At 29.8% G+C, this 12877-nt stretch overlaps 2 protein-coding genes across 6 annotated transcripts in view; both read left to right on the top strand.

Moving 5' to 3' along the window:
• Positions 1 to 323: 323 nt before the first annotated feature.
• On the top strand, positions 324 to 7364 carry LOC100644809 (renin receptor). Of its 3 annotated transcripts, none has more exons than XM_020864415.2 (8): positions 324 to 492; positions 594 to 721; positions 902 to 1132; positions 1250 to 1564; positions 1676 to 1768; positions 4408 to 4605; positions 6489 to 6600; positions 6691 to 7364. In XM_020864415.2, the coding sequence occupies exons 1-8, from the start codon at positions 426 to 428 to the stop codon at positions 6768 to 6770; spliced, it is 1224 nt and encodes a 407-aa protein (XP_020720074.1). In that variant the 5' UTR covers positions 324 to 425; the 3' UTR covers positions 6771 to 7364. The 3 variants fall into 3 exon arrangements, with proteins under 3 accessions (XP_020720074.1, XP_048264621.1, XP_020720073.1); XM_048408664.1 differs by lacking the exon at positions 4408 to 4605 and adding an exon at positions 3024 to 3146 and having other exon boundaries at positions 325 to 492; XM_020864414.2 differs by lacking the exon at positions 4408 to 4605 and having other exon boundaries at positions 328 to 492.
• Positions 7365 to 9081: 1717 nt separating this feature from the next.
• Positions 9082 to 12877, top strand: part of LOC100645011 — a 70206-nt gene continuing 66410 nt past the window's right edge. For all 3 annotated transcript variants that reach the window (XM_048408665.1, XM_012311904.3, XM_012311903.3), the window contains exon 1: positions 9082 to 11355. In XM_048408665.1, the coding sequence (XP_048264622.1) occupies positions 11277 to 11355 (79 nt within the window). In that variant the 5' untranslated portion in view covers positions 9082 to 11276. The remainder of the gene's footprint in view (positions 11356 to 12877) is intronic.

The following is a 12877-nucleotide window of genomic DNA, read 5'->3' as shown; positions in this document are numbered from 1 at the left end:
GATAGGAAACCACTGCTTATAACATAAGACTTGTAAAAAATATGCTTATAAAAAAATATTAAGTTTAATGAAATTAAATATCGACATATTACCATTATATGATATTAGACAATTTTCAAATTCAAATTAAAAGTAAGAAGATTCTAAAAAATATTTTATTTCTCATAAGTTAAGTATGAAAACACGTGTTCTACATTATCTACGTGTTTTTTACATTATACATTATACTTTTCTATTATAATCAGTCTCCTACATTACATTCTACATTACCTACTTATGACTACGCAGTTCATGCAATTGTTACTATATGTCAGCACATACACCTGTTACTAAGCCTTCTATTACGTTAATGTGCTGTATACTCCTTTGTGGTCATATGATCAGTTTGTGAATTGGTATCGAATTTAAGGGAGTGTCTTAATTTTATGGCGATATCTTTCAGAATAAAAATGTTCAAATTATTTTTGTGTTTTGTAGCTGCATTAGTTGCAGGTACGAATTTTATATAATGTTCCAAATGATATTTAAGCTTTAGTTTATATTCAATTAATTAACAAGGTTCAAGCATTACAATTGCTGTCTTCTTGTTACAGTTAAAGCAAGTGGAGATTTTGTAGTTTTACATAGTCCAAATAGTGTTATGTTCAATGGGAATGAAGAAGTGGAACAAAGCTTGCTTAAAGAAGTATTAGCTGCTGCTCTAGGTTTCACTGTCAAACTGGTGCATCTTTAAGTTATCTTTTATACACCCTCATTTAATATTATTTTCTAAATCTTAATCAAAAGAGTATAAAGAAAGTTAGAAAATTAGATGTAGAATTCTATTCTATTAAAGATTGTGAAGCATAGAGCTTATAATAATTAAAATTTTAATTGAACGTAATAATTTTTGTTATTATAGAGAGGAATATGGAGCGGCATTTCTATCACTGATCCATTTAGACTTCCAGAAGCTGTTGTTGCAGTAGCGATAGAGGGAGTAGATTCTTTGGACATACCAAAAGGAAAAAGATTTCCTTTAAATGTAAATGAAGTCGAAGAAACAACATGGCAGGCTCTCAGAGAACGTCTTGAAGAGAGAGACAATGATAATACCTTAGTGAGGATATCTTTAGGTGATGGTTTGGATGCTGTAAGTATTAGTTTTGACGAAATAATAAATCTTTTTAATAAAATTTTATTATAAATAAGGTTTGTGGACGAATATTCTGATTGAAATTAAAATAATTTTTATTCAATACAAATTCAGCTAGGACAATCTGCTCTTGGAGAATTAAAACCCACCCCCATCGATGAAACATCTTTAAGAGCTTTAAGCCTAGGAAAAGAAGAGGATAAAAAGTTCCTTGAAGAAGTACAATTACTCCATGCTATTGCTAACAAAGCACCTTCGGCGATCAAACCGGATTCAAAGCCTGATATTTATTGGCTTGTTGTATCTTCTTTGCGCCCGATTTTAGATACTTATGGAAGTAATTCAACTGCATCTAGGGAAGCCCTGTCATTGTTGAATAATGCTTTGAATGTCATTCATGATGCATTTATTCAAGCTTATGATGGTCAGGTAAGAATCCTTTATAACATTTCTAAAAACTGTTGATATGTAGATACATTATTTTTATTATATTGTGTAATATACTAGAATCTAATAAAAATTTTAATATTTTTTATTCAGGTATTGATTGTGGCATTCACAAATGATGCAACTAAGGTACATCATATCCGTTCAGTAACTTTAGACAGGCAAAAACGGGATGCTCCAGATACGGTTTGTATTTAAAGTTATATACGTTTATAAAATAAACTCGTAATTATAAATAACAAAGATACGAGTTAAATACACCGTATGAAATTTGGTCAAATTGATTTCTTCAAATTTTGCATATTTCAAAATATCAATTTTCTCTATTAATTCTTCCTACTATAAAGCGACTTTTTTCAAGTCAGGGATCGTAAAAAAATTAATATTGAAAATTAGTGGCTTATATATGACTTTATAAATTCGCAAAATTTGAAAAAGGATCAATTGAAAATCATTTTACATGTTTATTAAATCAGTAACTAACTAATCGATATTTCATAGAAAAATGAGAAGAAACTATATATTTCAGTAAGTGTGTGCATTTATCCAAATATGTTTTTCATAAAATATTACAGTTAATAGACCATGCGTAATTTCATGTATAATATTCAGCAATGTTGATGCTACAAATGTATTGTGCGCAAATAAATAAAACATAGAATAAATTTATTTGATATTAAATACTACTTCTCTCTATGGAACTTAAGATCCGTAAGCAATTAGCAAAAGTGAATAATAAATTACTTCATTTATCTAGCACTTTCGAAAATCTGGGAAGTCGGTATTATGATTTTAAGTTAAGTAAAAACAACATTTGTATAAAATATAAAACAAGATCGTTAGAATGAATATTATCTTTTTTCCAGACATAACCGAATTTATGAAAATATATTTTAAATCTTCTATTTATTTTTGCATGAAAAATAAGTTTATATGCATTTGTACTATCAATACTGCCATATCCTGTAACCATTTATTTAATGAAACAACTGTTTGCATTTATAATGTATGTTAATATCATCTAATATAAACTAAACAACAATTTTATGAAAGGATTTGAACAACACCTTATATATAGCTTTTATAATACATTTGATATATTATATTCTAGCTTTTGAAGAAGCTGTTGATAAAGATGGCAAATTGGATCTACATTTCTCTAACATACTGTACTTATCTGACTTATTTGTTGGATTGGATATAATGAAAATTTGTTGATAGAATAATATTAGGTTCACAATATTAGGATATGACTATTTGTAACATCCGAAACTAGCTGTGCTCCATGTTGAAACCGAATTTTGTGATGAAAAAATTTCAAACTGTCACTGATAAATGTTTTTAATTTACGTAAATAATGATTTCACATTCGCATTACAAGTACAATAAAAGTTATGTCAGAATATCCAATGATTGTGTCTAACACCTATATATTTTATAGGCTAATAGAACTAAAAATCTAGAATCTGCTTCGGAAGCTAAACGGATGAATAATAGTACAATATTTAATAACAACAACAATAATGATAACTATAATAATAATAATAATAATAATGTGATAAAGGTACGTTCGTATTGTTGCATGAACAGATATTCTATTGAAACTCAACAAGTGTATAAAAGTAGAGATAGCTTTTTGCATGATTTTCAAACATGCTAATGAACTATGCAGACGATATTTATGATTCAAAACATTTCCTTGGTATGTTAAATTACCAAGAAATATTCAACATTTGATTTTCTACAAAATATACAAAAACAAATTTCAAATTAATATATTAATACATTTTCTTTTAACAAACAGAGCACAATATTCATTGAATTACTGATTTTATTAAACTTTTACATATTTATAGGTACTATATAATATTATATATATCGGAACAGCGGGATTACAAATTTCAATCAGAATTTTCCCAATTTTTCATCACAACCACTGATGGTTGTTATTAGCAGTAATAACATATTTTGATGTTATGAAATGAAAAGCAATGTGGTCAAGCCTTACGCTGACTGTTGCTAGTAGTTGACATTCCTGCACATTAAGTGCTATTAGTTGTTCAATGCCCTTATTAATGACTTCAATCAATGGTGCGAACAAGCGGTCGACGATCACCAGTATTCGCGACGAACTTTTAAATTTATGTGAAATATTTAGTTTCCTAGGAAATAAAACGGATTCATAAAGGAATAGGCAAAAGTATCAAAATGAAAGATAATGGCGACAAATTTATGTTGGTTATCTAGCACGGCATCAGGCGAAATAGGAAAGAACACTTAAGGTTCAATAAACGATAAATTCTGGTTCTGGTTTTGTTAGTTTAACTGGAAGGCATAGGAAATTGTTATTCTCGTGTATTCACGTATTCTTATATTTGTTGATTCTTCTTTTTATTATCTACATATTTGATGATATAACAGGATAGCATAATCTCTCTTTTGTTGCTCGATTATAAAAGTCTACAATATTAGGATTGCTCTGATAATTAGCGTAGGGCATATTCAGTCATTGAACTATCTTACTACGTAAAATAAAATATATGATTTAATTTGAGACGAAGATTAGAAACGAATAATTTTTAGTAAATAGTACATTTTGTGAAAAGATATAATAGATGCCTAGATATTAACTTTCACAGTAGTCGTCATAAGTTCAAACACGATATAAGGAGCCTAATAAAATGTCCACTCTACACAATGTTCACAATATTATCGAACATATACAGAATCCAAAATCGACAACTACTGTGACTACCAATAAATTAGGTTTGGATTAGTTGAGTTGTGCAACAATGTGTTGCTTACATAAACACATGTACTTATAGCAAGATGATCAACGAGATGAAAAGAAAAAGATAGAAGACGAAGAGGATTCGAATACAAGTAATAATAACACTAGCACAAACTACAGTGATATGAATAATTCTACTGCGAATAGCGATACTCGTGATGATAGCGGAATCAGTGAGAATCAGGATATGACTAATATGGATATATATTCCAACACACAAAATATAGGACAGGTATCACGAAATCCCTTAACATGCATTCTAAAATTTTAATTTGCATATTATTTGACAATTTATAATTTATACGCATTTTATCAAACGAAAATTAGGGATACGCTTATTGGAGGAATGTTCGATATGTATCCCCATTTATTTTAGCGATATACTTCAATGTAAAAGAATATTCTTTAGCTTTTATATTTTGTTAGCATACAGATCTAATATTTTACTCGATAGTCGTTTCGTTACGAGATATGTATACAATTTTATGTATGCCTTTGTTAAATTGTGTATGATTTCGATAAATATCCATATGATTCGGGGTGTCTTATTTGAATGAAATAAATCGAGATACTTATAACATGATAAATAAAATTGAAAATTATGAGCAGCTTAAAATTTCGAGTAGAACCTTAGGGCATGTTTTTGACAATGAGTGCCTGAAAGCCGTGCGAGTGCGGATACGGGTACAGAATACGTTGTCACCCGTGGAAAATGCTTTCAAACAAGAGTTCATATTATTCTATATTATTGGACAGTACATTAAAGTATTCCATTAATCAAGAATATTACTTACATTGACACCACATACTTCTTTTACTTCTATGATTTTAAGGTTTATTACTCAACAATCACGCATAACACATCTCATTCTTAATCGCAATATTTAAGGATCTTTTTTTTTTTTATTTCAATTTTTATTACAGTAAAAGGTACGTGTGCGTATCTCGGAGGGCTGCGATCTTTCCATATAACGTGAATGAATAATTTTGGAAGCTATAAAATGATAAATATAATAAAATGAAATACATTAATATGTAGTTCGTTACGTTTACTTGTTTTATGTATTTAAACCTACAACAAGTCTAATGTAAGCTACTACTACTACGTTAACTACTAATAACTTTACTTTAGTTTTATTTGAAATAAAGCACGTCTTCATTGAATCATTATCATTCAATATGCTACACGTATTTCATACCTAATATACTGACTGAAATATTTTATTCTTAAATTACACGACATTACTAAAAGAGAAACGTAAAACATTTCACATGATCATCGCATAATGAATGTAGATATAATCGTTAAAGTAAAGGATGTACGTGGTTTCAGTTTGCCAAATATTATTCACACGCTTATAAAAATTTATCGAAAGCTTTAGAGTCGCACCGCTTCTTATTAAATGCTTGTTGCCGATAGTTCAGTTTCTTTGGATGTATATTTAATCACATACTCGTGTTTCATGTACAATGCTTCTATCCATTGTTATCAATTTCATCGCTTCATTTTTTTAAGTGGCATATATTAGAATTATATTAGCATTTCGCAGGTATTTGAATATTTGAATGTTGATCGTCTAGATTTAAGAAATATTAGAATTTCTTTCTCGTTGTTTCATAAAATGAATACTTCGCGAGTTACTTGTCAAGTTAAGTGAATCACCAGGTAGATAATAATAATATTTCTTAATTATCTTGTAATTGTAATGTTGTTTGATTGTATTATTACTGGGTAAGATGCATGCTGATCTTATAGTAGAAAAACATAATACGAATAATATCTTAATACGTTTTGTACCAAATAATTTAGTCATACCTACAAGCTAAAATTTTGCTTTTATCTATCAACGTGGTTCACCAATGATCCACGATGTACGAAACGTATTAAATAAACAAAAATATATCATTCACAAAGTATAATAGACACAAAACACAAAATTTTTGTAAAATTTATGTTTACACCAGCTACATTTTATATAATACTAAAAACACTTGTTAATTGCTAATATTACACGATTTAGAACACATTTAATAAATGCATCAATTTTCTTGCAGCTATACTGCTGCAATAATGTGTAATATGTAATATTTTACACATGAAGATTTTTGTTCCAGGACGTAACGATTCGCTCGCGCTCGAAAGACTACACGGAAAATTATCCCATTATCTTTAATATCCTCTTATGGTTTGGAGTTGTTTTTGTCTTTTCACTGTTTGCTATTTGCAGTACGTAATAATTTTTCGTTTATTATCATTATTATTTTATCAAATAATATATACAAGTATTGTTTTAACTTTGATTTATTACGAAAACAGTTGCCATTTCGCAAATGGATCCAGGCCGAGATTCTATAATATACAGGATGACTTCTAATCGTATGAAGAAGGATAATTAAATGTAAATACAAGCTAAACATATAATAATGAAAAGAATGTTCTGCATATAATCTGTACTTAATTTATTGATGATTCGTATGATATGCATCTAAAATTTCACTTCGAATCGATGTGGTATCATTTTGTATCCTAAAGATGTAACGAATCACTATGATATACTCATATGTAAAATGTGTATTTGTAAACGGTTAATCATTAATATTAATCGTTCAACTTAGTGTAAACAATGTCTGGTATTCTTTGTTACATATTACATTTAACCAATAAACGATTACTAAATCGTACTCATAGAATAACAATAAAAATGTTCGAAGTAGATGAAATTTGTCATAAACGAGTACAAATAATAGCAGAACATGTATGCAAATGTGTAGTTATATAAAATAATGTTACGAAAGTTAAGTTGAGCTTTTTGTTACCTAAAGTAACGAATAATTATAAAACAAATCGTACCATATTATATAATGACCTATATAATTAACAAATTTTGAAATTTGAACTTTTTTTAAATATTATGAAAATTTGTATCGAAAGAATCAATGAGTTAATCTGTAAATTTTTATCTGACAAATATTAAATCGAATCATACGGTACTGATTGGTAATCTTGATTTTCATAAATCGGTGTTATCTCGCGAAGCGATATCCTTTTCATACATATACAAATTTTGACTAAGAAACTGCACATATTTATTACACAAGAAACAGTTACCAAATATATTATGTCTTTAGCGAACTTTATCTTATAGGTTTACTTTGTGATTGAAATTAGTTTGTACGATCTCGCATTTGTATCAATTTTCACTTAGAAAATTTTGTTAGCTCAATAACAGTATTTTCATGAAAATGAAAACTATAATAAGCCTGTGTCAATATACATATAGATCATTCCATAGGAATACTGTATTAATATAATATATAAATAATGATGTATTATAAATTAATATATATAACAGACAAACAAAAGATTTTTTTTACAGCTTCTTTCTTTGATTAATTAAGAGTTTATTGTGCATTGTATATTAAAGAAAATCCCCCTTTTCCTGCTCCATTTTCCCTGCGGTAGTAATATACTTTGCAAGTCAGTCATAATTCGTAACTCGTGACATTTGTGTATTTTATGTCAGATGACAACAAGTGGAGATTTTCAGTATGTATATATTAATCGTGAAACAACGTCGCTAATTACTGGTTTAAATCGTTCCACGATGATTCACAATCTTCTCGATCATAATTGCATCCAATCACTACGCGATACTAACATAAGTACATAATATGATCTTTTGTTCTTTTTGTTTCCTCCGAAGTCAACTAATTGCAAAAATCATTCCATGTCAAATCGATCGCTTTAATACTCGATGCCTGAGATTTTCTTTAAGGCGGAGCATGTTGTAGCTTATATCATATGATTAAAGTTATCAGTTTTTGCTGACTTTTACGAAAGCCACCAGCATAAAAGAATTTTTATACCCGTAATTATTACACGTAAAACATTCCTTTCTTTTTAATTACAATTACAAAAGATTATTCTTCAAAAGATTATTCGACTCATTTTACGAAGCTAAGAAAAATACTTTTACTTTACAATGTTGATCCCTGATTCGCCTCTAAACGCTCTGTTAAAAAATTTGAAAAAAATATTTTCATATTCGTGGACTTTTTTTTCCTTACGAATTACGCTATCTTGCTTTTTAATCACACTTCGAAATTGTAGTCATAACAGACAGAGATAGCGTATAACGATTCGAGTAAGCGCAAACACTCGTCTACGATAAACTCGGAAAAATCGAATGTCCTTTAGCGAATAGTTTAAAAAAGCAAGATCCAAGCTACGCTCACAATCGGGCGAGTATTTTCAGCCTTTTTTTTCCGTTCTATCCTTTTCACCTTTGATATATGTTCTATAGTATTAGTCTATTCCATCAATCTACTGAAACCTTCAAAGAAACGTTTGTCGACACAGCACTGACATTATCGATATTCTTATACGAAGTCTCGTAACTTTGAAAGTTTCGAATATCTAAACTGAATAGTAATCGACTAATTCGAATATTAAAATAATTTGGCTATTTTAGCAAGCTCGAGAGAATTCAATCTAGTCGAACGATTTCGACAGTTTAAACGTCCGAATAATATAATAGGTCGAAGTTAGATTGTTAAAACAATAAATTTTATTACAAGACGCAAGAACAGAGGTTACCTTGTGCCTCTCCACTGTACGTTCTTGAAGGTTTAGCCCCCACCTTCACGATCCCCACTCGAATATACTTTTAGTTTCCCACCAAACTATACACCTGTCGTTACAGGTAAGAAGGAGCAGTGGTTTCTGTCACTTACGTTGAATCCGGCTTAATGGATGTAGGGTAGTGTTGATTTGCAAAGTTTCTGTCACACATGTGTCAAGTTTTGTTATTCGAAAATTACAATAGTTGTTTACCACGTGGTTCGTCATCGTTCAGGCATCTTTCTATAAGTGAATTTCAAGCTGCTTTTGTGAAAATACTTATCATTTGAATGAACAGCAGAGAGAAAAAGGACTCATGTTCCTTTATTTTCTCGTCCTTCGTAGTTGTTTTTGTTGACTCTTCCTTTCGTTGGTAATATGAAAACAATTCTGTGAACCGGCAATCTCTATGATAACTGTTACGGCCAGTGACGAGGAATATGGTGATTTTAAATGCAAATTTCCAGAGATATGGTGCAAGGTATTGTGTTTACAGCTGTTAATATGATTGAAAGGAATAGGATCAATTTAATAATCTTTTAACAATATCGAGTGTTTCTCGAAGAATCGAATGAAGTATTTTATTCTATATTACGATGTGTTATGCGTAGAGACAAGCACCGATGAAAGAAAAATAATGGGAATGGTGTAAAAACCATTTTACAAACCACATTTTCAAGGACGAGATAAAATTATTTCCACCAAATTAAATCCCGTTAATAGTATTACGTCGTATCTTTGAACTACTGTATTCTAATGTTGAACGAATTTTCAAGAGCACTATCAGTACATTTTTATGAAATAAAATTGTTTGCACAGCAGGAAGTCAATCAAATCATTATTGATTTTAATTAAAACCGAGCTATAAATTGAAAACTATCAATAATATGCTATATCACATCTTTTGACTATTGAACTTTAACGTATTCGAGAAATATGTTAGCAACAAGGAAAACTATAAATGGAATTCATTGATATCAACGTTGCAAGGATCGAAGATAAACTGATGGATCGACGAAAGAATTAAAAGTATAATATCGATCAACAGAATTTTCCACGAACAGTGTGATTCTATACTCTTAAAGAAGAATATCGGATAAAACTAGCAAAAGAAATAATCTTTATTATCCAGTTGCATCTTCGTGTTCTTTTGTCGTCGCATATCTTTCGACAGAATATTTTACTCGTAATTGAATACAATCAAACAATCAGGCCGCTATTGTCTAAGAGAAACGTAATTGTTGCTTTACATATAAAACATAGAAGAGATAAAGATGACTTTTGAGGAAAATGTGCGCGCATTTCGAGAAACAACTACGATGTTATCAACGATGCGATATCTTTGCTGGCCATCTGTATCTTCAAGAAGCCGGAAAATCGGAGTTCGTAACTTTGGCTTTACGTAACACAGTCTGCGACGTCTAGACTCTTTCAAGGTTATGCTATGGCCCGCAGGAAGTGCTGTGTTAATGTGCCTGGGATTATAGTATCATAACAAGAGTTCAGATTAACAGTAGGTAGCTTTCTTTGTATCAGTCGCAATACATACTCGGGGAAGTGATTTCCGCATAGATTCAAGAATTACCACAAACCGCCAGAGCGATACATCGATCTACGTATGTTTAATAAAAATAGCGAGTAATAATGAGACACGAATCTGCGATATTACTTATTCTGGTTGAGCTCTAAAGGTCAAGCAAGAACATTGTAAAACATGTGATAGAGTTTGTTAAAAGAAAATTTGTATTCGTTAGGCCGTTGCACATCCTGTGAAAACAAGCATTCAAGTCTACTTCATTTTGTGCACGTTAAACACATTATGCATGTTAAATAAATGAAAGAAGAATTCCTATTCTGCGCGTGTAGGTATGTATGATTTATGCGCGTTCCACGTTTTCACGTGTAAAATAATTGACGCGGCAAATATTCTAGTTACACGTGGAATTTGTAACACGGGAGATTATATTGTAATCTGTTATTTTCATTGAATCACTAGTCGATTAAAATCGGAACATCCCAACCGTTGCAAAACAGTATAACTCTTATTGAAAACATTCCTAACGTTTTAAACGAAGAAAGTAATTGTTATTAGGAAAGAAGTGATTAAAGGAAGTGAAAAAGGATATGTGATAAAGAATCTCGTAGGCAATTGTGAGTTATTGACGTCAAAGATATTATCGCTAGATATCGAAAACAAGAAGTTAGAAGGGACAGTGACGATTATTTGTTCCCCAAGTGCCAGAATACGGATCTACAATTATTCAACATCTGATAGTACAGCGATGAGCGTCAAAATCGTCGTGAGTGTGACGGAGATTGCAGACATGAGTTCTAAGGATCGTTACGTGATCGAAGGGGTAGGTAAGTCTGTATCCAAAATGATCACCATTATCTTTATTAAATATTCTTTTAATAATATTAATTGCTTAAACAGATTATGTGTTTTATGAGTTTAATATATGAGCATAATTATAAACGCAATATTTCATGCCTACACTCGGATGTAGATTCGGGTTAGTTATGTTACGCTAATTATCATAATTATTTTTAAATGATAATTGAAGAATAGATTCGGCAATTTAATCTTGTAAAAATAGTCTGCACAAGAAATTAAAAAAATAAAATTTCTCTTTTATGTTTAACAACGATATTTCAAAATCTAAAAATAATATGCTTGTCGATATTTCTTCTCTATATTTTTAATACTACGACACAATACATGAACCTTTTAAATTTGTTATCCTTTGTTATACGTTGTTTTAAAAATATGACGATTATCTTTCGTTAACACGATTCAATAGATATATCAACATTAATTGATATGTTTATTTACATTTTCAGAACATAAATTCTTGTCTGTGAAATATTTTGTATTCTTTTCTTATCTCGAGACGATTATTCTGTAATACTTCTGTCGCTCTTTTTTTATATAATTTGTTTGTAATGATTAATGTGAAATAGTAACGTATTTCAAGTATTTGCGTCGAATATTACATCGTTAACTTACCGCCCTGCGTTTAGGTCACTGGAAAATTTCGGCATTCAATTATAGCACAGGAAAATGCTATGTATCTATGTATCTTTAAAGATTTTTATGTCAAACAAAACTAATAAAAGGAACATACTTTATTGTTTAAATACAAATGTTCTAGATCGAATAATGTTTTCACCTATTTCTCTCACAATGATTTCCTCAGTTGAGAAAAATTTCCTCAGTGAATAATTTCCTCCAATTTTGTTTTTATTTGCAAAAAACGTAACAATGAATCACCTGATATCATTAAACGTACTAGTTTATATAAGAAACAGAATTACTTGGAAGATATTTGTAATATTCCTTATTTTAAACCAGAGTTTCTAATTAGTTTAATACCGTAGTATCTATGCATACGTAAAAACCAGGAATATGGCTATCGGCAGTTTTCAAGTTTAAACTTAATTACTAAATCATATCTGTTTTCCATTCGATTATTCTATGCAAATTACATGGTCTTGTTGTAAAATGGACAAAATTTAGCTTATCTAAATTATTGTTGATAAAGTAGCATGTTATTTCTGCCATGACAAAATACTTTTCATGGTTGCTAAAAACACTTAAATGTCTAAAAGTCTGTCCAAGGTAATAAATTCGTTATTGTTCGCTTTTAGAAAAAATCCAATTATATCTGCCTTAGAACATTTGAGTTATAAATGAATTTAATGGCAGTATCAATCATTTGGAAATACTAATGGTCAGGCGATGACTATTATATTATATAAAATATTAGGTTCTCCGGAAAGTTTCTTTCGTTTCATAAGGTGATAATAGATGAACAATAATTTCTGTTTTATATTATTTTATTGAATTAGGTGTGACCCATTTCGTTCTATTTCTATTACTATG

The sequence above is a fragment of the Bombus terrestris genome, chromosome 9 (assembly GCF_910591885.1).
Source record: "Bombus terrestris chromosome 9, iyBomTerr1.2, whole genome shotgun sequence".
Classification (NCBI taxonomy): Eukaryota; Metazoa; Arthropoda; class Insecta; order Hymenoptera; family Apidae; genus Bombus; species Bombus terrestris.
This window is presented reverse-complemented; position numbering and strand designations above follow the sequence as displayed.

Coding starts and splice junctions, on each gene's coding strand:
- LOC100644809 (XM_020864415.2), top strand. CDS start 426: ATGGCGATATCTTTCAGAATAAAAATGTTCAAATTATTTTTGTGTTTT. Junction 493..593: donor TGTAGCTGCATTAGTTGCAG/GTACGAATTTTA, acceptor TTCTTGTTACAG/TTAAAGCAAGTGGAGATTTT. Junction 722..901: donor TAGGTTTCACTGTCAAACTG/GTGCATCTTTAA, acceptor TTGTTATTATAG/AGAGGAATATGGAGCGGCAT.